This window comes from Danio rerio, chromosome 4 (assembly GCF_052040795.2).
Source record: "Danio rerio strain M-AB ecotype USA chromosome 4, GRCz13ab, whole genome shotgun sequence".
Lineage (NCBI taxonomy): Eukaryota > Metazoa > Chordata > Actinopteri > Cypriniformes > Danionidae > Danio > Danio rerio.
The window spans coordinates 62,361,286-62,389,151 of record NC_141024.2 but is presented as its reverse complement, the minus strand read 5'-3'; the positions used below and the strand labels follow the sequence as shown (position 1 = coordinate 62,389,151).

At 35.6% G+C, this 27,866-nt stretch overlaps 3 protein-coding genes, 1 long non-coding RNA gene and 1 other non-coding gene across 5 annotated transcripts in view; 4 read left to right on the top strand and 1 right to left on the bottom strand.

Moving 5' to 3' along the window:
• The window catches only part of LOC148682295 (uncharacterized), a 560,329-nt gene that overhangs the window by 229,686 nt on the left and 302,777 nt on the right, over positions 1-27,866 (top strand). The window lies entirely within an intron of this gene.
• znf1117 (zinc finger protein 1117) overlaps positions 1-27,866 on the top strand; it is a gene marked incomplete in the record, with an annotated part of 481,533 nt that overhangs the window by 284,059 nt on the left and 169,608 nt on the right.
• LOC141381819 (uncharacterized) lies at positions 125-5,517 on the bottom strand. Its single transcript, XM_087250356.1, has 3 exons — positions 5,376-5,517; positions 4,888-5,025; positions 125-2,000 (listed from the first exon to the last, which is right to left on the bottom strand). Exons 2-3 carry the CDS (start codon positions 4,970-4,972, stop codon positions 1,027-1,029), a joined length of 1,059 nt encoding a protein of 352 aa, XP_087106482.1. The 5' UTR covers positions 4,973-5,025; positions 5,376-5,517; the 3' UTR covers positions 125-1,026.
• znf1032 (zinc finger protein 1032) lies at positions 9,256-22,114 on the top strand. Its single transcript, NM_001441680.1, has 3 exons — positions 9,256-9,316; positions 11,137-11,286; positions 18,996-22,114. Exons 2-3 carry the CDS (start codon positions 11,202-11,204, stop codon positions 19,862-19,864), a joined length of 954 nt encoding a protein of 317 aa, NP_001428609.1. The 5' UTR covers positions 9,256-9,316; positions 11,137-11,201; the 3' UTR covers positions 19,865-22,114.
• trnak-cuu (transfer RNA lysine (anticodon CUU)) lies at positions 27,714-27,786 on the top strand. The gene has a single exon. It is a non-coding gene; the product is annotated as a tRNA-Lys (tRNA).

Here is a 27,866-nt window from a genome sequence, read left to right as displayed (position 1 = left end):
AGGTTCCTACTCTCACCTATGGTCATGACTGAAAGGAAAAGATCTTGGACGCAACTGGACACATTTTACAAAAAATGTTATGCTTGTTTGAGTCCCAACATAAAAGAGAGACGAGCCAACAAAATAGCCTGATTGCAAATTATTTATTATAAAATGTAACTCGTAGAACAATCAATCAAAGCAACCAACAAATGTTTAGGGATAATAATGAAGATAAAGACTTAGGATATAAATCACAACAACACATAAGGTTAAAGAGTCAATGAGATGGCAGGTCTTGACATGATGACTCCTGAGAAGCCACAGCGACCTGGAGTAGCTAGCACAACAACTTTTTATATACCCATTAATGAGTAATGCAGGCAATCTGGAGTTTTGGGATCATCACAGTATATTAATATTGTAAAACTGAATGTCGGTCTGCCCAAATCATAAAATAATCATCAAGATCGTATTCTACTCAAAAAAGTAAATGTAGTAAACTAAAAAGAATCTTGAACCTAAAAGTAAAGAAACTTTTCTAATAAAAGATGCAACACAGGACAAATGAATGGACTTTCTTCCTAGTGATTTTTCTCATTCAGGGAGTCAGACAGAGAACATCATCCAAAGCAACACTAGCTACATGAATACACTGGAGAGTGGAGTACAGATGCATCCAATCTTCTTCTGTTTTCAGATGTGTTAACTGATTAAACCTCTTGTCACAGTGTGAAAACTTGTACGGTCTCTCCAGTGAGAATCGTCTGGTGCAGTTTTAATTTGAGCTGTAAGAAAAGTCTTCTCACACTTAAGCACATATACTCTCTCACATCACTGTGGATCTTTATGTGTTCATTTAGGTTTGCTGATCAGTTGAAACTCTTCCCACATTGAGTTCATGTGAATGGTTTCTCTCCAGTGTGGGTCTTCATGTGTTTATTAAGGTCTGATGTGTTGCTGAACTCATCCCACACCGAAGCTGCGGTCACAGTAGAGTTTGAGCATGCAAAATTCTGTTAAACGACGCTGTGAAAAGGGGCAGGATTAAACAACATGATTAAACATGAATGGTTTCTCTCCTGTGTGGCGCATCATGTGTCGATTAAGGGACGATGAGTGGCTGAAACTCCTCCCACACTGAGTGCATGCAAATGGTTTCTCTCCAGTGTGGATCTTCATGTGTTTATTAAGGAGTGATGAGCAGTTAAAACTCTTCCCACACTGAGTGCATGTAAATGGTTTCTCTCCAGTGTGGATCCTCATGTGTATATTAAGGGATGATGATTGGCTGAAACTCTTTCCACACTGAGTGCATGTGAATGGTTTCTCTCCAGTGTGGATTCTCATGTGTATATTAAGGGATGATGATTGGCTGAAACTCTTCCCACACTGAGAGCATGTGAATGGTTTCTCTCCAGTGTGGATCCACTTGTGGTGATTAAGGTGTGATAAACAGCTAAAACTCTTCCCACACTGAGTGCATGCGAATGGTTTTTCTCCAGTGTGGATCCTCATGTGTATATTAAGGGATGATGAAAGGCTGAAACTCTTCCCACAATAAGTGCAAGTGAATGGTTTCTCTTTAGTGTGGATCCTCATGTGTTGATTTAAGTTTGATGATTGGCTGAAACATTTCCCACACTGAGTGCATGTGAATGGTTTCTCTCCAGTGTGGATCCTCATGTGTAGATTAAGAGATGATGAGTGGCTGAAACTCTTCCCACACTGAGTGCATGTGAATGGTTTCTCTCCAGTGTGGATCCTCATGTGTAGATTAAGAGATGATGAGTGGCTGAAACTCTTCCCACACTGAGTGCATGTGAATGGTTTCTCTCCAGTGTGGATCCTCATGTGTTGATTAAGGGATGAAGATTGGCTGAAACTCTTTCCACACTGAGTGCAGGTCAAACAATTCTTGTCTCTCCTTTTCAAAATACCATCAGTCTGTAAATGAGTTTTTTCCTCAATTTTGACATGATGTTCCTCCTCTTTACTCTCCTCATTCTCTTCAATTAGGTCTGAAATAAATAAATAAAACTTTAGTTTTCATTAAGTCTTAAAAACTCTCATCAAAAGCTGAATAGTGAAAAGACACTGGAAACATTGGCTACACACACTGTAATTTTTATGCACATTAAATGTAAAATATATAAGATCATGTTTTGTTCGGTCCATTAACATGTACACATTTATGCACATTTAATTCATCTTTATTTATCTAGTGCTTTTACAGTGTAAATTGTGTCAAAACCGCTTAACATAGAAGTTATAGTTAATTGAAACCGTGTCAGTTCAGTTTTCAGAGTTTCTTACATAATTGATCATAAAAGTCATTTTGGTCATTGATAAGACACAGATTTGAAAGCTGTAAATGGCCTATTTTTATTTGTATATGTTCATAATAACAAAATGTTTTTTCTAAAATTTGTAAAGCAGACAGGAAATACTTGTTCATTCTTTGCCTGAGTGGTAAATGCATCAGAAAAAAGTTCTGGGGTAAAAGCTAAACAAACAGCTGAATATTTGCCTTGCAGACATGAGACACACCTGTACAGCACCTGCATAAAGGCTGAAATGTGCACCTTTCCCATTGTGTGCTGTTGGGTCTTTTTCATCAATTCTGGGGTGATTTTGAGGCTTAGTTTGGAAATAAACTTGCAAAGCCATGACAGCATATAATCATGCATTTATGATTGTTGGTATTTCATGTGACGACAGTCAACATTGTTTAATTGGTCTCCAAACATGGGATGGCTAAAAGGAAATGGGTAAGAGTATAAAAGAAGAGGAGAGTTGAAGAGGCCAGCATTATGTGGTGTGCGGAAGAAAGAGAAGTTGACTGAACTGTTGCATTGTGGGGACAAGTAGAGCAGGGGTGGCCGGCCGGTCAGAATGGGCAGGCTAGCGCAGAAGCTCAATTGAATATACTGGGGTAAAATAAATGCTCATATTACAAAGACATGGCGGGGAAAAATGTAATGTAATGCACTGCTTCTTGTACAAACTGAGACCCACTTTATATCAGATATCACTCAAGCAGTGGAGATTGCTGATTTCTAAAGAAAACAGACCTTAAACACGCAGATTTTTGCATTGGCATACAGTTCACCGGAAGCGCTTAACCCAGGTTACTGGTAAATTAAAAGTCCTATTAGCATGCTTTGGCATATACCCTATTATTGCACGGCCTATTTACACAAACTGACTATAGAAACACTATTCTGGTTTTCCAACATCTGTAATGATGAGGCCCCACTTTGGTTACTGATGGAACAGCACACGTCTAATCCAGTGTCATTAAGCTCACTACTTCGTGCTTTCATTCCAGTTTGTGGTGTTTGTTCACTAAAAATAAGAATTAATGAAAGAAAAGAGAAAGTGTATTATTTTGTTCATATTGCTGAATGCTACTGTTGTTGTAGTTCAGCTGTAATTGTGTGTTCTGTACATATGCCTGTGATTGATTGTATACAGGGGGCGCTGCTGGATTATAGGAGGTGCAGTGATCTAAAAAGATAATGGAGTGTGAGACAGTATCATGCTGCTGTAAAACCACTAAAGAATAATAAATCCTTTTTGCTTTGTTTAAAACGTTCTAGTGCCATGTTTCAGTAAAGATCCAACGTATTTCCACTACCGGACACAACACAGTTAGTAAACAATATTCTACGAATAACCCAGTTATTAATGGATCACTCAGAATATGGTCACAATTCAGACCTCACTTTAATAATAAACAAGCATTGCCTTCTGCTCCTATTTTGTTAAATACGTTATTCTCTTCCTCTCTTATAGATTCAGCATTCCAATTATGCTTTAGGAAGGGAGTTATCTGTGTTAAGGACCTGTTTAAAGATGGCATATTTATCTCATTTCAACAGTTAACAGACATTGAGATTCCCCAGTCAAATATTTGACTATTTCAAATACTTTTTTTCCAAAATAAACTTTCTTTAAAATAAAAAACAAACGAGCAAATGATTTTAAAGTTTTAAAACTAAAATAAACTAAATCTATGCGCAACAATCTGTCCAGGTCTATGTCCTCAGCAGTAAATCCATGGAGCACATTTAAACAAATGTTATTGTAAACAAAATAATTAAACTATTATAATAAATAGAGTTAAAATGAATAAACTGAATAAAAAGTTTAACATTTATTGAGATAAATTGTTGGTGATTGTATGGGGTTTGGCCAGATTATGTAACAAAACATGAACAAAGAAAAATAAAGACTTGTTTAAAAAAGATTTAAGACCTCACAACATTTCAGTAAATTTAAGACTTTTTAAGGCCTAAAATTTTAGATTTTGAAATTTAAGACATTTTAAGACCCTACAGGTTATAGGGAATAGCCCTTGTAATTAGTTAATATAATTATGATGTCATTCTAACTCAGTTACTATCTGTGAGAACTAGTAACAACTACTAGAAACAACTTTAAACCCATAAAAAAGTTGATTAAAAAAAGGGGAATTGTGATCAACGTGACATATGCAAATGGAAAGTACTAAGCCAACACCATCACCGTAATAGCAGATATCTTTTATGAGAATAGAATAGGTCAAATATTGTCAGCTCAGATAAACTTTTTAAATTGATTGTTTTTATTTATTTTATTTAGTGCCAGTGCTTATGGACGCTTTACAAACAGTAGGAGAACAAGAAACGCAATAACCTTAAGAAGGTAGAGAAAATGGGAGACTATTAAAACAAAAAAAGAATGACACGAGAACAAGTATAAAAGAAACTCATTCCTATCTTTAAATAAGTGCTTATGTGGATTTAGAAGAACTAGGCAGCACACCCAGGGCTGCAAGATGGATTTAATTTAGTATTCTTATCATTAAAATATATCTAAATGAGGATCAAATGACTGAGTTGGTGTTTGAGAGTGAAAACCAACCTGTTTGTTCCTGCAGATCTTCATGCTTGACTCTGAATGTTTCTTCAATCTTCACATCTTCACTCTCCTCTTTAATAAACGCCATCTTTATAACAGTGTGGAGATCAGTCTGTTTCCTCTGTGTTTGGACACTTTATTCTGTTTAAAATGAACAAAACAATGAACAGAAACAAACTTATCTTTTAACATTTGCTTTAACAGTTTCTTTATATGAGAGTAATTAACAAAAACAAATCAGGTAAGTCTGAGCAAGAAACAATAGCCACAAATGAGCTGATTAAAACTAGTGACGTAACTACATATCAGGATAAAAACAATATTTATAACCAAATAAACAAACAAACAAAAAACTGAATAGTTGTAAAGAAGCTTTTAAATTTGACTGAAGAACTTAATACAATGTTGAACAATGCATCCACACATATTTACATTTTATAATGTTAGCATTCAGATATTATTTGAGTGTAAATTCAAAATGTGCAACTCACCTTTTCTGTCTTCAATGAAGAAGTGGGATAAAAAAGGCCTCTGTGGGTTTTTCTTTGTAGGTTGTTGTTGGTAATAATCTCAATGTAGGTACAATCGTAGTTTGTCCTCCAAAGTTGTTCTCTTACAGCTAAATCAGATAATGAAGCCTCCGTTAGGAACACGGAATATATAGATGCAACCCTGCTGAGCTACTGGAACTGGAATGTGATTGGATAAGACTCAATTGGCCCCCATTAAAGCTGGTATAGAGATGCAAATGAAATGAGCAGTGAAGACTCAAGACACATACAGTGGGGGATGGGAAGTTCAGCAGCTTTACAAACCAGTTTTACAGAGAAATAATGATGTATTGGGAAAATAAGTTGACTTTAGCCATCTTCATTTGTTTTGTTGCTGTTGTTTTATAGGACTATTGATGGAAGCTTTTTTATTTTGGCTGCTGCATTTTGTAGTTAATGCTGATACACTTATGTTGAGGTATTTTGATTTGAAACTCATTTTAATTGTTTTTTTTCCCAAGCTGTTTTTTGTTTAAAGATGCAAATGAGCATTGAAGACTTAAACCACACTGATGTCTCAACACACACAACTACATTCACTTATATACTAGTTATGTAAGTGATACTATTGTACTGTGATATATCATTATTTGTTAAAAGAAACAATTTCTAATCTTCACAGTGAGGTTTTATTTGTGTTAAGTTCAGTCAATATATTAATATTAGCAATGTTTTAATAATTTTTTTATCACTGAACCTGTTCTGTGCATACAGAACCTGTGTTTGTGCATACAAATATGCATAGACATTCACAAAAGAATATATAAGATACCCTGTGACAAAACTTTTTTTAACACAGTGAAGCTATCACATACTGTCCGTTTTTTGCTACTTTTGGCCTTAGAAGGTAGTTGTTTGTACATTAATCACAAATGAATGAGACACACTGTAACTTCAAACTCATTTGTGTTAATTCCATGTGCTGTGAAATGTTATGTACAAGCTGCAGAGGCAATCAGGTGTGATTAAAGTGCCATATATCTGATCCAGTCCTCCAGCATCTTTTTTGCTTCAAATAAAGTCTTTTACACTAATATCATTATGAAGTTGGTCTTTTGTTGCTAATAATTGATTTATACTCTCTGAAATATAACTAATTCTGTTATATAGCTTTATCTCTTAACCAGGAGAAGGAGGGAAATGCACTCACTCACTCAATGCAGTCGAATCAATGAGCAAAAAACACAACACATTAAAGGTTACCAAGCCACATATCACAACAAGAGAGATCTGTTATGGTACAGGCACAAATCAAGTGACACAAACAAACCAAGAAAGCAACTTTTAATCAGAAACTTTATATATATATATATATATATATATATATATATATATATATATATATATATATATATATATATATATATATTATTATTATTATTATTACTTAGTCCCTTTATTAATCTGGGGTCGCCAGAGCGGAATGAACCGCCAACTTATCCAGCAAGTTTTTACACAGCGGATGCCTTTCCAGCCGCAACCCATCTCTGGGAAACATCCACACACACACTCATACACTACGGACAGTTTAGCCTACCCAATTCACCTGTACCCCATGTCTTTGCACTGTGGGGGAAACCGTAGTACCCGGAGGAAACCCACGCGAACGCAGGGAGAACATGCAAACTCCACACAGAAACGCCTGTTGCTATACATATATATAGTAGCTGGGCATAGTTAATCTGAAAGCAAGTTGGGCCATGGTCACACTAGAGTTTGTGCTTGCAAAATTTTTCGTACAGCGCTGCAAAAAAGGACGGGATAAAACAATATGATTAGACGATACTAAAAGCGACTGATTGCTCCATATAGCTCATGTTTTGATCTTCTATTGGTCTCATGCACTCACATGATGCGATTTCAAGCTTTGGTCTTACCTTTGTGGAGTCCACTATTAAATCTGTCATGCAGATATATATTTATAATTAGAAAATAATTACGTCACAAGTTAAATTATTGTATAGGCAGTTTATACAGGGTAATTCAATGACAAGAGTTCACTTTCATATCTACACAATGCATAACTTTTAACGTGATTAACCTGCTCCACCTACACCAACTACAGCATTTCTCAGACTTCTGTTTCACTATGGTGTAATTACAGTGGTGAACATCACATACAACAACAACTGCACTTACTCCTGTAACGTGTTTGCAACAATGAAATTTAAATATTTGTGTCACATATTCATTTAAATAAATGGCTCATCATCATGTGCAGTCATCTTTATTAATAGCTGCCTAATAGGTCAGACCATTAACTGAATAGGATCGTTTTACATATATGAAACCTGTTAACAGGTATAGCTGTTCATGCCAATACCAACTTGATAGCCTAAACCAAATTACATGAACAGGACCTGCCTTACATCTCTTAAGACAAATAAGCTAAGGTGTCTATAACAATACATGCTTGGTTGCCCAGATCATTACATCTGAATGGTGCCTTTTAGTAATCATAGTTCTTCACCAATACCAGTTTAATACCTCAAATAATTACACAGATGTGAGGCGTCACAGTGTTGCAGTGGGTAGCACGATCGCCTCACAGCAAGAATGTTGCTGGTTCGAGCCTCAACTGGGTCAGTTGGCATTTCTGTGTGGAGTTGCTGTGGTGACCCCAGATTAATAAAAGGACTAAGCTGTGAAGAAAATGAATGAATATATGAGTAATATCACACGATTATCAGTTTCTGTATTTCTATTTGTTGTAATGGCCAGTTGTTATTGCAATAAAAAAATTAATAAATAAATTTTAAAAAAGCAGTGCGATGTGCCTCTTGAGCGATTGTCCCTCTATCTGTTGTTTCAATCCCCTGAGAACTTTGGCTCCCTCGTCTGTCATAGACAGCAAGAGTCCCGAGATGCTCAAAGGGTTTGACAGTTTTTTCTGGAAAAGGAACCAAAAACATTGTCAAAACCTGTGACGTGACTTTAGTGGTTCAATTGTAATCGAGTTCCAAGAACATTTTGTGTGCCAGAAAATGTTGAAAAAAGCAGCCATGTCCAAAGTAGGAGCTGTTGAACCATATAGTGGCTGCTTTTTGACACTGTAGCCTATTCTCTATATTTGCATTCAGCAGAAGAAACTCAAACAGGTTTGGCTCAAGTAGTGGATGAGTAAATGACAGAAATGTTTTTTTTTTTAATGTGAACTACCCCTTTAATGCTTCTGTAAGTAAGGGTAAATGAAATATTATTACTGAAGATATTGCTAAAGAATGGCAGAAAATCGTGGAACACAGCTAATAAGAGACGACAATTCATTTGAAACAATAAGAAACACTATATAGGCCTATAAAGTTGTAAAAATAGAAAAGAAAATAAGGGGTCATAATTATGAGGATGAGATTTGGACTCAGATATTAATAGGAAGTAATGTGTTGTAGACATGCAAGCCATCATGAACTGGATTAAAAAAAGTTTCTCAAAATTGTCTTAAAATGTTTAGATTAAAAAATTTGATCATCTTTAAATACTAAAGTGTGTGTTTGTGAGAGAGATCTAATCTATTTTAATTTTTATTAATATTTTTTATTTTATAAATCTTTTTATTTTTATTAATCTATTTTTATTTTATTTATTTCTGTGTTTTTTCTGTATTATATTTTCTATCCATATTTGTTTGCACTACTGTCTTGTTTGTACGTATGCAATATGAATGTACAGTTATTTGTCATGCCAATAAAGCACCTAAAATGTGAAGAGTGAGAGAGAGAGCAGAAATAGTATAGAGTGAAAAACAAGGGAGAAATGTATCAATAAGTCATGACTGCAACAGTAAGGGGCAAAAAAGCTAAACAAAAAAGACTTTTATTTTGGCGTGGTGTGTGACGTCATCAGACGGCGCCGCTTCAGCGCTTTGATTCAACTGGAGAAAGGTTTGTGTTTTTAAATGTTTACGGATATAACCCGATTTAATTAAAGTTTCATGTTTTTCATCCGATGCTAAATTATGTACCTGCTGTTGGAAATATTATTTTAACCCTTTATACAGCGTAGTACTATTTTATTCTTAGTAACCGAGGGCTTTTGTTTGAAACAGAAAGTGTGTAATGCGAGCTTTAAAATAGAGGTAAAGTTGGTTTTATATTCACACATTTGTTCATTTAGCAGTCTCTATATTGTTTACCCTGTTACTTTGAATATGTCATCAGAGTTAGCCTGCCAGTATGACTTGAATTCAACATTAACGCTGTTTATTTGACTGTGAACAATATACTTTGATAGTCATTGGCTGCTATTATGATTTTACTATTAAAAGTTTGCTAATAATACTTTTATTAAAATAATTTATTAAAAGGAAAGTCTGAATGTGCAAATATAAAACCAACTTTACCTTTATCTTTACCTCTATACTCCCAGTAACCTGATAGAGGTAAAGTTGGTTTTATATTCGCACATTCGTTCATTTAGAATTCTCTATATTGTTTACCATGTTACTTTGAATATTCGATTGGAATTAGCATGCAAGTGTGACTTGAAAACAACATTAACACTGTTTATTTGACTGTGAACAATGTTGTACTTTGATAGTCATTGGCTGCTAATATGATTTTACTGTTTAGAGTTTGCAAATAATACTTTTATGAAATTATATTATTAAGGGGAAAGTCTGAATGTGTGAATATAAAACCAACTTTACTTCTATAGTAACCTGCGACCCCCACATTCATTTATTTAGCAGTCTCTGTATTGTTTACCATGTTACTGAAAATATTCTGTCAGAATTAGGATGCAAGTGTGATTTCTAAACAACATTAGCACTATCTAATTGACTGTAACCAATGCTGTACTTTGGTAATTATTAGCTGCTAATATGATTTCCATATTTTTTGCAAAGAGTTTGCATAGAATACATTTAGGAAATTTTATTATTAAGGGGAATGTCTGAATACCCAAATATAAAACCAACTTCACCTCAATTATCTATAGAGGTAAAGTTGGTTTTATATTCAGATATTCAGACATTCCCCTTAATAATATAATTTCAGAAAAGTATTCAAACAATAGCCACAAATGCGCTGATTAAAACTAGTACTACTTTTCATGGAGATAGGTTGGTTTTATATTTGCACATTCTGACTTTGCCCTTAATAATATAATTTCAGAAAAGTATTATTTGCAAGCTCTAAATAGGGAAATCATATTAGCAGCCAATGACTATCAAAGTGCAACATTGTTCACAGTCAAATAAACAGTGCTAATGTTGTTTTCAAGTTACACTTGCATGCTAATTCCGATCGAATATTCAAAGTAACATGGTAAACAATATAGAGAATTCTAAATAAACGAATGTGTGAATATAAAACCAACAATACCTCTATGACCCCTCACTTTGAGAACCACTGTTTTAAAGAAAGTTTTACCTGATTTCTTTTTGTTAATTACTCTCATTAATAGAAACTGTTGAAGCAAGTGTTGAATTTTGTTTCTGTTCATTGTTTTATTAATTTTATATAATATAAGATAATATAATATAATATAAGACCAACTTTACCTTTATGACCCCTCAGGGGGTCCCGACCCTCACTTTGAGAACCACTGTTTTAAAGAAACGTTTTACCTGATCTCTTTTTGTTAATTACCCTCATTAATAGAAACTGTTGAAGCAAGTGTTGAAGAGAAGTTATTTTGTTTCTCTTCATTGTTTTATTTATTTTAAACAGGACATTTTTATTGTTTTGTTCATTTTAAACAGGATAAAGTGTCCAAACACAGAGAAAAACTCCTGCTGAAGCGACTGATCTCCACACTGTTATAAAGATGACGTTTATTAAAGAGGAGAGTGAAGATGTGAAGATTGAAGAAACATTCACAGTCAAACAGGAAGATCTGCAGGAACAAACAGGTTGGTTTTCACTCTCAAACACCAACTCAGTTAGTTGATCCTCATTCAGATATATTTTAATACTAAGAATAATAAATTAAACCCATCTTGCAGCCCTGAGTGTGCTGCCTAGTTCTTCTAAACGCACACAAGCACTCATTGGAAGACCGAAAAAAAGTTTCTTTTGTGTCTTGTTCTCATGTCTTTTGTCTTTCTTTTATGTATTAATAGTCTCCCATTTTCTCTACCTGCTTAAGGTTATTGCTTTTCTTGTTCTCCTACTGTTTGTAAAGCGTCATTGAGCACTGGCACTATATAAAATAAATAAAAACAATACATTTAAAAAGGTTTAGCTGAGCTGGCGATACTTGACCAACAGTATTCTCATAGAAGACTCAAAATTTTAAGCCTTAAAAAGTCTTAAATTTACTGAAATATTGTGTTGGAGGTCTTAAATCTTTTTAAACAAATTTATTATTATTTTTTTAAACAAGTCTTTATTTAACTTTGTTCTTGTTTTGTTACTCAGTCTGGCCAAAACCCATACAATCACCTACAATCCACCTAAATAAATCTTTAAACTTTTTATTAAAAAACTTTTTTTAACCTTATTTATCATAATGGTTTAATTATTTTACTTACAATAACATTTGTTTAAACGTGCTCCATGGATTTACTGCTGAGGACATCGACATGGACAGATTGTTGTGCATAGATTTAGTTTATTATAGTGTTTTAAAACTATTAAAACATTTGTTCATTTTTTTTATTATAAAGAAAGTTTATGTTGGAATACAAGTTGAGCTGGCTTGTTTTTACACAATATTTATTTATTTTTTTTAAGAAATATCTAAAATATATAAAAAAAATATATTATTAATTTATTATTGTATTATTAAATGTATTCACTTTTAATATTTGTTTGATGGGGCGAATAAAAACCTTTTCGATCTGGGCCATATGAAAAGTTCTTTAGCCTTTAGCTCTTTATGAGTCTAAAATTTCATTTATAATGGTCTTAAAAATGTCTTAAGAAGTCTTACATTTAACTTAGTAAAACCCACAGAAACCCTGGTTTAAAGTATGTCAAAAATTGTGGATGCCCCCAATATTAAATATGCTGAATGAAATGGACACTCAAATAATTAGTTGTTATAAAACATTGAACAGTCTGAGATTATAGACCATATTCTTTATACACCAGCAGGCGGCGCCATTGGAATCTTTTTGCTTGAAACTTTTTTAAAGAATTAATTTTCAGATCCTAAAATCAGAGTTATGCTTCTTAAGCATGGCATGGGGCGATAACCATGTTCAAGGTTTACCGCTGTTTGGAAAAGTCAATGTTTTACAAACCGCCAACATTTTCTGCTGTGCCTTTTTAATAAATCTGTGATTAATTTGAAGGATTTAGCCTGACATGTTTACTGCTCCAAAATATTTTATAAGTTTCTGAGAAGAAAATTTATTTTAGTTTATCATTCTGTCAGAATCTTAAACTGGCCCATGCCAAATCCTTGATGTTGCAAAGTAATATTTTATAATTTTATTATTTTTCTTTGTATGTATAGTCATTAACACACCTGTATGTAGATCAAGTAGTGTGACTGTTTGCTTAAAGTATTCTGGCACCATGCCGGATCTCCGGCATGCGGCCCTGAGGGGAAAAAAATTCAGAGCCTGCACATGCAGTTTAATTATAGGAATCCTCAAAATAACCGATTAACCGTTAACCGAAAGAGTGCATTTGTAACCGATTAATGTTATCAGTTAAACAAAAAAAAAAAAAAAATACTGTATATATTTTCAAAGTTTGTCAGCATAAGGGGCATCTGTTAAATGGTTTACTAACGACCGCGAGTGTTTTGCTGTTGCGTGCTGTGTGCTCGAGCGGGAAAAAGCGTTTTACTTCAGTCTCGTCTTTTTTATTCTTCAATCAAATGAAAGCACTGCAGGGTTTCTGTTAAGGTGACAGCAGTGTTTGGGTTGTCAAGGTGTCTATGGCAAACTTTTAATGATGAAGGAGACTTGTGGTCGCTGTTACATCCAGAGCTGTATTACTGTACAGATCTTGAATATGACAGCAACACGACTCGCGCACACCAGCTGATTCGGTCGTTTTCCAGCGACATAAAAAAGAGTGCCGGGCTTCTTTTTTTTTGTCACAAATGTTGCCAAGGACTACATTTATGAATATAATGTTAAAGGCGATTCAGCGAGTTCAAATTCAGCCATGAAACTCGTTGGAAAACCTGTTACATTGCCAATTTGGGAACATTTTGGATTCGTGCCGAACGAGAAAGGCGAACCAATACTTTGGATGAAGCTATTTGTAGGGCTTGTTTGTTTTTCTTTTATTAAAAAAATTCAATAAATAAATAAAACACCTTACGGATAGGATGCAACGAAGAAAAAGCATGTTTTTAATCATTCTTCATAATCTGATTCATAGCCTACATGTAATAAACCCATATTGCGCCAACAAGAATAAGCTCTAAAAGGTAAAGTTTAGAGTGAGAGGAGTTATTGATATGTTATTAATATTAGTTGTATTATTAGTCTCCCTTTTCTCTACCTTCTTAAGGTTTTTGCTTTTCTTGTTTTTTTACTGTCTGTAAAGCGTCCTTGAGCACTGGTGCCATATAAAATAAACAAAAACAATAAAAACATTTGTAGCATATTATATTTATATCTTCATCTTTTCTATCTTTTGTGTGGGGTTTGTAAAAGCTTTGCCCTTGTCTCGTGCAGGTCTTCATCACATTGTCTGTAGTTGCAACATTCAAATTCTCTGTCTCCTCATAAACTCGGAGTCTCCTTTACTTTACTTCTTTACTGTAAACGTGACATCGTCTTCATTTTGTGTTATGTGGATGGCTAGTGGCTTAAACGAATCCGGTAGTCCTCGGAGAACCATCGCTATGGGTAGTCCATCACTCATTAATTCTCCAGCATTTCTTAGAGCTGTAAAGTTGTTTTCTGCTCGTATCAAATAGTCTGTAACGCTCTCACTGTCACTCGTGCAGCTGAGTCAATGCTGTGTACATGTTTATTATGCGTGGTTTACTTTTGCCTGAATAATGCTCTTTCAGTATTTTTAGGGCTTTTCTCCTGTCATCCGCAGCATTGTGTCTTACCAGTGAAAGGCTTTTATCATCGATCAGTTCAGCATAACAATCAGCGCTCTGCCGTCTGTCCTCATCTAGTTGCTCCGCTTCAGCATCAGTAGGCTGATGCAATATAGTTTCTTTTAGCTTCAGAGTGTGTAAATATACTAGAAATCTCGTCTCCCATAGATCGAATTTTTCTTCTGATCCATCGAACATAAACTGCGGCGCTAGATATCCTCCCGCTCTGCTTACCATCTTTGCTAACTTTGCACCTGAATATGTCGCGTTACCTTTGCTTTCTTGAAAACGATCGCTAGTCTCGCTGCCTGGGCCCATAACCTGTTGAGCTTGGAGTGCGTAGCTTAAGCACTAGACAGAACGAATCGTTTCATCAGCGTCTTTTATTACTCACTTTTACATGCTCTCTCTGTACAGCATGAACACGAGACGGTAACACTTCTGTTTATCAACAGTATAACGTGGAGACTAGAGCTGCAACAACGAATCGATTAAATCGATAAAAATAGATTATTAAAAGCGTTAGCAACGAATTTCATAATCGATTTGTTGTGTCGCGCGACCAGGAGACATTTGATAAGAAAAAAAAGAACATGGAGCGGAGCGGACTGAACAAGGCCTCTCTCCGTCTCTCGCGCACTGATACAGAGTTCAGCGCCTCAAGAAGACAGGGATGATGCGGAAGAATCACTACAGAATTCTACAAAGTCCCTGGTGCTGGTTTCTTTGTGTCTGGAGCTGAGCTAGAGAAAGACAGCGGGGTTCAGCAGGTTTTGTTTTCGGTATTCCTGACACTGATAGACAGCATTAACACAAAAAACTCTTACCCTATAAAGATCTTAACTGTGTTTCCTACAAAAAAGACAAAGCAGGTTATGTTTCACAGCTGTCTGATTTATTTTTTTGCTCGATATTACGAGCACTGCTCCGTTTAAGCAGTTGCAATACGCGCTGAGCCAAAGAGCTTGCGCTGAGGAGAGCTCTCAGTAAGGGACTGTTGGAAAAGTGCTGCTTTTTTTTTCAAAAAACAAAACCATCTTAACTCCGCTAAAAGACATGTCATATTATCACAATTATGCAGCATTTTAACTGCCTAATACTTCATTTATGTTTTAGATATGTAAATACATACAAGTACTAGTAAAACAATACATTTAGAGTTTGTAAAACACACAAGAAAGTCTAACAATCCATTCAAACATAATTTGCCGATGTGTTTTATTTATATCAGATACACATTACACATAGTGAAAGTAACTATAAAGTTGAATCTAGGCTTTTCTAAGTTCACCAAACACTTACTTGCATGTATTTTTGGAGTAACTTATGAATGTACCTGCTAAATCCTGCGTGTTCTGCTTTTATGAATTAGGCAGCGGCCGCAAGTAAACATGGAGACGTCCATCTCACGTTATAATCATGATCACTTACACGTTTATGTGAATTGGAATATCAGGTAGTTGATGGCATGATGAGCAAGTGTGTGAATGTTATCTTTTTTGGATCATTAATTTTTCCATCTGTTGTCATGTATAGCTGCACTGCAGAAAACTTTTTTTTCTTAGTTATTTTGTCTCGTTTCCAGTTCATATATCTAAAATAATCTTACATCAAGACCAGAGAAGAAAAATAGCATGAGAAAACGAAGTGATGCTGTTTGAGATTATATCTTATTAAGATAATTTTTCTCACCCCATTGGCAAATAATTTAGCTTGTTTTAAGCAAACTATCATTAAAGTTTGAGGTTAAGTGATTTCTTATGGAATTTCATGTGTCTAGTAAGTATCTTCATTTAAAAACATTTACATATTTGGATTGAAAACTGTTTATTATTATTATTATTATTATAGGCATGAGCTTTTTTAAATAAAGGGTTGGAAAGGGCTTTTTTTATCTGATTAATCGAAAAAATAATCAACAGATTAATTGATTATTAAAATAATCCTTAGTTGCAGCCCTAGACTTTAAACACGTAAACAACATGATGTCATCACTACAGTATCGTAATACACTGAAACATAATTATGAACCCTTCAGTGATAAATATTAATACAATTAGCAAGAGTGCCAGTTAGGGATGTAACTGTTTCAGAATTTCATGGTACGATAATACCTTGGTATGAATGGCACGGTACGGTATTTATTGAATAATTTACAGGAAAAACAAAACTACTTAAAACTACTAAGACTCGAAAAAAGTGCCAAAAGTGTTTATTTACTTTAGCACTGAACATATCAATGACATACAAATTAGCCATCTATCTGTAAGTTTCGAAACAAGAACTTCAATTTTTCAATTTTAATAACAAAAAACTATTAAACCATATTAAAAAAAAATAAAGTTTCAATTTAGTATTGTTGAAAACTCATCACATTCAACATTTAATCACTCACTCACTTAGATAGAGATAGGTTTTTTAAGAAAAATTATAATATAACTATAATCTGGTAAAAGCTGGGATCTCTGGGCATGTCCCCGGCAACAGAAGAAAAAAAAAAAAAACCTCTCATTTGGGACTGAGGTTTCTGGGACAGAGAGATATGATTTAGCCAAGGTTGACAGCAGTGGGTAACGTGCAATGTCTTTCCACCACTTGAGAGGACAAGCCATGAGTGAGATAGAGGTCTCTTTATGGTACAAGTCAATGTCTGCATCAATCTAACAAGTGTGCTGTGTTCTGCAGTCACCATGACTGTTTGTAGTCGTATTCCCCGACTTATATTTTACCACATTCTGGCAGTGCCTGCATACTGTTTTTTTCTTTGTCTGTCACCTTTTCTCCTTTATCGTATCTTTTTAGAAAGAAACCGAAATGCTTCCACACATCCGATTTAAAACCCGCTTTAGGTTCGATCATTTCCTGCTCTTTTTCTTCCCCTCTACTAGCAACACACTCCATCTCCGCGTTACTGGATCTGTAGTAACAACAGACCAGAAAGGATGATGGCCATGCCTAGGCTGATGGGAATTGTAGTTCCCACTACCTCCCATTCGCTTCATTTGCCTAAGCAAACTTTTCTCAGAAATATAGTTTTATTGAGTCATGCGCCTACGGTAACATTGAAAACAATTACTATTGCGGTATGACGGTATTTACAATATTGTTACATCCCTAGTGCCAGTACTTTAATATAAATAATACGCAGTTATCACAGGTAATAGACACAGTGGAGAAAACTCGCACTAAAGGCACGATTGTGTCCGGATCCAATATTATCGCTTAAACAGACAAGAGGAGAGGAAAGCCAGCGCAGCAGGTCAAATGTACAAAGTGAGAGAGAGGCAGAAATGAAGTTTTACAGCATTTCTCTGTATAGTGAAATAGTGGCTCGTGTGCTGTGCAGCTTTCACTCACCCTTGCCTCTGTCCTAGTATTGCGACATCGCGCATAGGAGATGAATGACGTTAGTATGTAATAACCGGTTATGATCTATTACTGAACCAATATCGATCATTTTGACACCGCTAGTAACGAGTAACGATGCAGCACATAAAAAGTTTATCAGAGTAAAAGTATTAAACTTATTGAAAATATGTACTTAAGTAAAAGTGTAAGTAGGAGAAAAATACAATACTCCAGTAAAGTACAGATACTGCCTTTTAGTACTTAAGTACAGTAGTGAAGTAGTTCTACTTCGTTACTATACATCTTTAGAAAGGTGCACATTCCAGCCTTTATGCAGATGTTGTACAGATATGTCTCATGTCTGAGAGGTAAATATTCAGCTGTTTGTTCAGCTGTTACCTCAGAACTTTTTTTTTTCTGATGCGTTTACCAGTCAGACACAGAATGAACAAGTATTCCCTGTCATTTTGTTGTAATTATAAATATATACAAATAAAAATAGGCCATTAACAGTGTAACTACCCGCCGGTTATTAAACAGTCCACGCTTCCAAATACTGATGTCCACCATGCGTTTCATTTAATGAACACCGTGAAGACTAAAAGATAAACAAATAAACAAACCAAATGTTTCACACAAACACAAAATCAAAAGGACATCAAAATAAACTAATAATATATAAAACAATGTTTAGTTTACTGTGTTGGCCTGATAACCAGCTGTAGAATAAGCAGGAGCATTAAACAGGTGCTTGCATTGAGATCTCACTATCCTGAGTGACCATACAAACTCTTGCAGGTTAAATCAATCAATGAGAATCATGTGACTTTCCACTCAAGCCAACTGGAAACAAAGAAATTAGTAACAAACATATACCAATACACATTCAAATAATGAAATTCAAAACAATAAACAACATTACAAGCTGACCAATCAGCATCAGCTACAAACAGCTTTCAAATCTGTGTCTTATTAATATGACCAAAATTACTTTTATGAGAAACTTGGAAAACTGGACTGACACGGTTTCAATTTACTATAACTTCTATGTTAAGTGTCTTTGACACAATTTACATTGTAAAAGCACTAGATAAATGAAGATGATTGGAATCTGCTTAAATGTGTACAGGTTAATGGACCAAACAAACTATGATCTGATTTATTTTACATTTAATGTGCATCAAAGTTACAGTGTGTGTGTGTTTTGATGAGAGTTTTTAAGACTTAATGAAAACTAATGTTTATTTATTTCAGACCTAATTGGAGAGAAGGAGGGGAGTAAAGAGGAGGAACATCATGTTAAAATTGAGGACAAAACTCATTTACAGACTGATGGTATTTTGAAAAGGAGAGACGGGAATCGTTTCACTTGCACTCAGTGTGGAAAGATTTTGGGAAGCAAAAGCAAACTTAAGATTCACATGAGCATCCACACAGGAGAGAAACCATTTACATGCACTCAGTGTGGGAAGAGTTTCAGCAAATCATCATCCCTTAATCAACACATGAGGATCCACACTGGAGAGAAACCATTCACATGCACTCTGTGTGGGAAGAGTTTTAGCTTATCATCATCCCTTAATCTACACATGAGGATCCACACTGGAGAAAAACCATTTACATGCACTCGGTGTGGGAAGAGTTTCAACTGCTCATCAAACCTTAGTAAACACATGATGATCCACACTGGAGAAAAACCATTCACGTGCACTCAGTGTGAGAAGAGTTTTAGGATATCATCATCCCTTAATCTACACATGAGGAGCCACACTGGAGAGAAACCATTCACATGCACTCAGTGTGGGAAGAGTTTCAGCCAATCATCATCTCTTAATAAGCACATGAGGATCCACACTGGAGAGAAACCATTCACATGCACTCAGTGTGGGAAGAGTTTCAACCGATCAGAACACCTTAATCTACACATGAGGATCCATACCGGAGAGAAATCATTCACTTGCACTGAGTGTGAGAAGAGTTTTACCTGCTCATCAAACCTTAATCTACACATGAGGAAACACACTGGAGAGAAACCATACGCATGCACTCAGTGTGGGAAGATTTTCAGCCAATCATCATGCCTTAATCTACACATGGTAAGCCACAACGGAGAGAAACCATGACCTACGAAACTCTGACGGACTCTGACCTGCGAAATCGCATCACTTGACTGTGTGAGACCAATCGAAGATCAAAACATGACCTCTCTGGACCGAAATTTAAAAAAATGTACCAATCGCTCACTTTTTAAAATGTCTAATCATCTTGTTTGTTCCCGCTCCTTTTCGCAACGCCGTACAACAGAATTTTGCATGCTCAAACTCTATTGTGACCGCAGCTTCGGTGTGGGATGAGTTTCAGCACATCCTCAGACCTTAATAAACGCATGAAGACCCACACTGGGAAGAAACCATTGACATTCACTCAGTGTAAGAAGAGTTTTAACCGATCAGCAAACCTTAATGAACACATGAAGATCCACACTGGTGTGAAAGAGTATATGTGTTTTGAATGTGAGAAGACTTTTATTACAAAATTGAAACTGCACCAGATGTTTTACACTTGAGAGACCATACAAGTGTTCACACTGTGACAAGAGGTTTAATCAGTGAACACTTCTGAATCACACAAAAGAGGATTCACACTGGAGAGAAACTGTACATCTGAAATCTGATGTGTCTACAGAATTGGACAAAAAGTTGCACACATTACATGAATGCAGCAAAACATTTTCTCGTGTAGGGATGTCCTGATACAAAATTTTAACTTCCGATACGATACCGATATTGCAGCCTTCAGTACGAACCGATACCGATATATATCCGATATCAGCAAAAATCATAAATACTTTACTTTTTTAATTTTATAAAATATCTTAATTGAATAAACAAAAATACATTTTTAAAGTGCAAAATGCTAATTAAAGGTCATTTCAGTTATACATTTTTTTTAATCATAAAATCGTAGAAACAGCTGAGAGCAGGAACATATGAAAAAAATATTGTTAATTGAACAACTGCTAAAGGTTCAGTGTCCAAAGTTTCGATTTCAAACACAGCTTTTTGGTGAATTTTTGTTCCAGTTGAGCTGCAAAATATCTTTCAAGCTGGGCTCCAGAAATAAGTTATTGTTAATTAATAAAAATGTGCAGTATGGTTAGTACAAACATTTTCATGACCAGATCTATTTAATCTTTGTTTGTATCATAAGAACATTATGGCTGTATCAATGTTCCCAAACATTATTAATTTTATAATAATATATATTGCACATATTATCTTTAACATAACTATACTTGCAGAAGCTGGATTGAAACACACCTTTTCTCCACAGCACATACAATAATATGACTTTTAAGAATAATTTTATTTATGAAAATTCATTATATTTACATAATATATTGCACAGATTCCACCCTACTGTCCACATCGAAAAAAATTGACAATGTAAAGACAGACAGAACTGCGAACTGATGTGCAAAGCTGACACTGTTTATCAGAGCACTTTATCTTTCTGGGCTTTTTAACGAAGAGTTAAACATGAGAATGTCTCTAATTAAATTTTCCTTCTGCCCCAAAAGTAATATCATTCTTTCTTTTAAACTGTAATGGCCATCAGCAACAGAATGATTTCTTATTCTTATTTAACAGACAATGAAAACAGCAAAAATGTTTAGCATTTTACATGACACGTTTCCTTTTAGAGTGTTCAAGTAAAAAAATAAAATAAAGAATAATAAATCCACTATTTCACTCCTACTATCCATGTGCACCACTGACAGGTCAAATCTGCTCCCTCTCTAGTCTTGGTGCTGCTGAGAGATTGAGATTCACCGGCCACTGTTTGCTTGTAATAATGTAGAAACGCAGCTAAAGAAAGCAGAATCCGGGACATGATAGGCGATTTAGAAATCCTGGCTGAATGCATTTTTAAGGCGCAAATAGAGGACGTGTCCAGGAAAAAGATAATGTATTTTCACCCTAAATAATGAGCTGGATCAGTCTATTTAGTAAAAGGCTTTTTTTTCTGCGTGTACTCTTCTCAAAGTTAAAGTCACAGCAGGTGTCCAGCGTGTCTCTGTGGGTCTGCAGCAGCAGAGCCCGCGAGTCTGTGGCATAAACTTTTCTCACGCACACAGAACCGGGCCGCTGAGGTAGTCTTATGTGTGGGAAGCGCTGGTGTTGAATTAGGTACATTGGATGCACCAAGACATGCCATGACGGAATTAAGGCTCGCACGATGTGTGCTACGTCGCAATTCGGTCCCTTGTGTTGCTTAGCAGCATATACAAAACAATGTAAAGATCGCTTGGCGTAAAGTAAATAAACCAGTAACGTTAGACATGTATGGAACCAGATTAGTCTCCAAAGAAATTCACGCAAAAGACACGATGTACACATGTGTAGCCAAATTCACGTGCATAAAACCAAATTCACGTGCGTAAAATATTTATTTATATTCACAAAAAAATTTTACGGGCACAAAATAAAAATACATTTTCATAAAATACGTTTCACAAATGCAAAACACCATTTGCAAATGTATAAGACAAAAAGTTTTGAATGTTTAAAACTTGCGAGTTCATCCTGGATGAGAATGTGCAAATCCTCTTTCACGTACAACTCCCCCTGGATACGTGTGTGTGCATTTTTGAGACTTTCCTGCCAGAGTCAGGGTAACTCGTACCTTTCAGCCAATCAGATGAGAGCTGTATTCAATGAAACCAACTCTGCGCTTCATTTGTGCAGACTGTTTCTCTCCAGCATGGCGAACGGAGAAAGCAGCAGTCGCACTTTTTTTCATTTATTTATTTGTTTCACCATATCCTCATTCTTTTTGGTTATCATAAGTATCATTCCGGCCATATCAGTATTACAGAGCCATTGTGGTCCAGTGGTCAGCACGTTGTGTAAAAATGTAATTTTATTTTGTGCTCGTAAAATTTTTTTGTGAATATAAATATTTTATGCACGTGAATTTAGTTTTATGCACGTGAATTTGGCTACACATGTGTACATCGTGTCTTTTGCGTGAATTTCTTTTGAGACTAATCTGGTTCCATAGACATGTGTTGTTGTTGATAGCGTCAGCGTGTGCTACCATCACAATAGATTTCTATTGACTTTGCTATCAAGCAGTATTGTGATCACGTGGGCTTTGCATGCTGGCTCTGGATGTTGCTAGATAAAATAGCTGTAACGGAGTTTAGAGTGTATCGGACTGCTTTTATCTGAGATTTTTAACGCAGTCCGATATAGTTTTTTGGACTGATATCGGACGAATTTCCAGATCGGGACATCTCTAATTGTGACCACAATTTTTGCTTGCATATTTTTCTGTAGTATTCAAAAGCAACTCTTATTATAAAGCACATGTTCATATATAATGAAAAGTTAAGATGTCTAAATGAGTTCAGAGCAGGTCTAACATGATTGGGTAGTTTGGCCATGTGACCATAAACATTTATTTCTTAGTACTGCCATCTGAATAGAAGGATAATGTCAGCTCAGAAATGACAGGTACATTTTTATAGATAATTTTTAAATAGGCAATACATATTTTGCATGCATCATCATGAAAGGGTTATCTTTTCATACATATTAAAATTATATTATTATTTTTTTTTTTTCTGTGGTCAAACTGCTGATAATTAAAAACCGTGGTGTAACACAGGGAATCTATGCCCCCCATAGTTCATTCCATATTTCATAATTTTTTTTTAAAATATATTGTGTGTAAATATATATATGTGTGTGTGTGTGTATGTATGTATGTATGTATATATATATATATATATATATATATATATATATATATATATATATATATATATATATATTACATGTGTGTGTGTATATATTTATGACTATTACTAACCAGTATTATTAAGTGGGCAAATAAAAACTGAAAGAGGAAATTTTTTTAGCCTAATATGAGTTTATGAATCTTAAAGCCACACTTTAAAAAAAACTCTTTACCACCGACTTTTTCAAAAATAAGATTTGGGATTATATACTACATCTAATTTTTATGTTTTTATTAATTAATTTATTTTTATTAAATTGTCTAAAAAATATGCAAACCAAGTAGGCTTTACATGCATAAACATGCAAGATGTAATACAATTACAACAATAGGCAGACACAAATATAGGGAAAAAAAACGCGTATAGTAATGACACTTGTATTTACCGTAAAAAAGTAAATAAATAAAAATTAAATTAATAAAAAAAACATAAATAAATAAATAAAAAAAAAGTTTATGCAAGATAAACATTTAAAGGGTTGTGAAGGGGCTAAAGGGTACATAATTTGCTGAAAAAAAGTAGCTGCTTATATATATACATACACACACACACACACACAGTACTGTGCCCTGGTCAGTTGGCATTTCTGTGTGGAGTTTGCATGTTCTCCCAGTGTTCGCGTAGGTTTCCTCTGGGTTCTCCGGTTTTCCCCACAATCGAAAAAACATGCGGTACAGGTGAATTGGGTAAGCTAAATTGTCTACTATATGAAAGAAAAAGAGAAAGGGGGGGTTTTAATAGGTTTAGATCTGGAGAAGGCTTTTGACAGGGTAGAGCATGATTTTTTATTTGCAATTCTTAAGGAGTTTGGATTTGGGGAAAATTTTAGAAAATGGATTAAAAAATTTTATACAGATATTTTAACTTGTATTAAATGTATTTTTTTTAAACAGAATGTCTTCAACCAACTAGATCAATAAGGCAAGGATGTCCATTGTCTGCTTTATTATACACACTGGAAGCTGAGCCACTGGGATTGGCAATAAAATCAGATAGAAGCATTAAAGGGATACAAATAGAAAACAATGACAACAGAGAAGCTGTGTATCAATACGCTGATGATACTACATCGTTGGGGATTTTAGAGTGATATTGTAAAGCATCAGGAGCTAAGGTTAATGTTGGAAAAAGTTTATGCATGAGGGTGGGAAGAGTAAAAGAAATAACACAACATATACCCTTTAAAGAAGAAAAGGAACACAAACATTTTGGGAATTTGGGTGGGGATGGATTCTAATAAAGCAGATATTTTAAATTGGGAGAGAGTTTTAAATGGAATTGAGAAAAGACTGAGATTTTGGAAAGCTAGAATTTGACGATAAAAGGGAAAGTATTCATCTTAAATGCTTTAATGTTGTCAAAGGTCTGGCATGTGTTAGGTGTAACTGCGTTGCCTGAAGTATACTATAAAAAAATTGATGTAGTTTTTGTGGGGAAATAGAAGAGCCAAGATTGCTTATTATACTTTGATTGGGGAGGTAAAAGAAGGGGGTCTGGGACTTTTGGATAGTTTTTTAAAAATGAAAGCATTAACAATTAAGATTATTCAAAGGTTTTTGGAAGGGAAAATGGATGTGATTTGGAAAAGTGTGTTGAATTATTATTTGAAGAAATGTGGACATTTTAATATGGGATGTAATGTTTTATGGATGAAGATGAAGAAACGGATGATAGCAGGTCTGCCAAAATTTTATGTTGAGGTCTTAGAATCATGAGGGGGATTTTTAGAAAATTTGTTGATTATACCAAAAGCAAGGGCGCAGATTCTAGAACAACCACTTTTACTGAATTCAACAATTTTAAGTGAAGGAAATGTTTTATATTTTAAGGAATGGTGGGACGGAGGATTAAGACAAGTTAAAGATGTATTTTACAAAGTAATAAAAGGATTTGTACCATTAAAAGTAATTGTGGAGGATGGGTATAAAAGAGTTGTTAAAGCAAAATTACAAAGACAATGTCATGAGTTGAAAAAAGCAATACCAAATAACTGCATTGAAATAATTGAAAAAAAAAAAAGTTGGGCGATGAAGATGAATTACCAGAGACCTATTTTAAGAAGAAAAATGGAGAGATCAATGAGCTTATGTACAGTTAAGAGTTTTTACGCTATTTTTAGATAAAAGGCTTTTGTAAGACCTATAGCACTCAACTAATTAACAAAATTTTTATTATTTATTGAGACATATTCGCATATTAATATAAATGAGTAAATAAATAAAATGAATAGTATAAATGAATAAAATGGGTATTAAACAAGATATAATGACCCAAAGGTTGGTGATTCGAGCCCACCCACTGACGAATTACACACTTTGCTGCCTTGCAACTGCTAACATGTGCACTGGGCATATATCCTGGGCCACATTCTGTCCAGCGTTACAAGATGAAATCAGGATTTAGTAGAACATTGTCACGGGTCGGGAAGGTATTACTGTAAACAGTGTCTAGCTCTTGAAACAGCTCGGCTAGCACAGTCGGTAGAGTATGAGACTCTCAATCTCAGGGTTGTGGGTTAGAGCCCCAAGTTGGGCGTTTCTGTTACTTTTCTCTCTCTCTCTCTCAGCAAACTTACATTAGGGTTCATATAGCAGACCTTTTGAGACAAAGTTCCCCGTTTTTACCACTGTAGGTGACCTTTCACTAAGTCGCTGTGGCTCAATCCATTAGTGCGTTCGGCTGTTAACTGAAAGGTTGGTGGTTCAAGCCCACCCAGGTTCGAATTAGGCATTTTGCTGCCTTGCAACTGCTAACACGTGCACTGGACATAGATCCTGGGCCACATTCTGTCCAGCATTACAAGATGAAATCAGGATTTAGCAGAAGATTGTCATGGGTAGGGAAGGTATTACTGTAAATGGTGTCTAGCTCTTGAAAAGGCTTCTCGTCAGTTCGGCTAGCTCAGTCGGTAGGGCATGAGACTCTTAATCTCAGGGTTGTGAGTTAGAGCCCCACGTTGGACGTTTCTGTTACCTCTCTGTCTCTCTCTCTCAGCAAACTTACATTAGGGTTCATATAGCAGACCTTTTGAGACAAAGTTCCGCGTTTCTACAACTGTAGGTCACCTTTCACTAAGTCTCTGTGGCGCAATCGGTTAGCGCGTTTGGCTGTTAATTGAAATGTTGGTGGTTCAAGCCCACCCAGGGACAGATCAAGCATTTTGCTGCCTTGTAACTGCTAACACGTGCACTGGACATAGATCCTGGGCCACATTCTGTCCAGCGTTACAAGATGAAATCAGGATTTAGCAGAACATTTTCACGGGTAGGGAAGGTATTACTGTAAAAGGTTTCTGGTTCCTAAAAGAGCTTCTCATCATCCCTGCTAGCTCAGTCGATAGAGCATGAGACTCTTAGTCTCAGCGTCGTGGGTTAGAGCCCCACATTGGACGTTTCTGTTACTTTTCTCTCTTTCTCTCAGCAAACTATCATTAGGGTTCATATAGCAGACCTTTTGAGACAAAGTTCCGGGTTTCTACCACTGTAGGTCACGTTTCACTAAGTCTCTGTGGCGCAATCGGATAGCGCGTTTCTCTGTTAACTGAAAGGTTGGTGGTTCAAGCCCACCCAGGGACGGATCAAGCATTTTGCTGCCTTGTAACTGCTAACACGTGCACTGGACATAGATCCTGGGCCACATTCTGTCCAGCTTTACAAGATGAAATCAGGATTTAGCCGAACATTGTCACGGGTAGGGAAGGTATTACTGTAAACAGTGTTTAGCTCTTATACATTCATCTCATCAGCCCGGCTAGGTCAGTTGGAAGAGCATGAGACTCTTAATGTCAGGGTCGTGGGTTTGAGCCCCACGTTGGGCGTTTCTGTTACTTTTCTCTCTCTCAGCAAACTTACATTAGGGTTCATATAGCAGACCTTTTGAGACAAAGTTCCGCGTTTCTACCACTGTAGGTGACCTTTTACTAAGTCTCTTTGGCGCAATCGGTTAGCGCGTTTGGCTGTTGACTGAAAGGTTGGTGGTTGAAGCCCACCCAGGTACGAATTAGGCATTTTGCTGCCTTGCAACTGCTAACACATGCACTGGACATAGATCCTGGGCCACATTCTGTCCAGCGTTACAAGACGAAATCAGGATTTAGCAGAACATTGTCACGGGTAGGGAAGGTATTACTGTAAACAGTTTCTGGTTCCTAAAAGAGCTTCTCATCAGCCCGGCTAGCTCAGTCGGTAGAGCATGAGACTCTTAATCTCAGGGTCGTGGGTTCGAGCCCCACGTTGGGCGTTCCTATTACTTTTCTCTCTCTCTCCCAGCAAACTTACATAAGGGTTCATGTAGCAGACTTTGAGACAAAGTTACGCGTT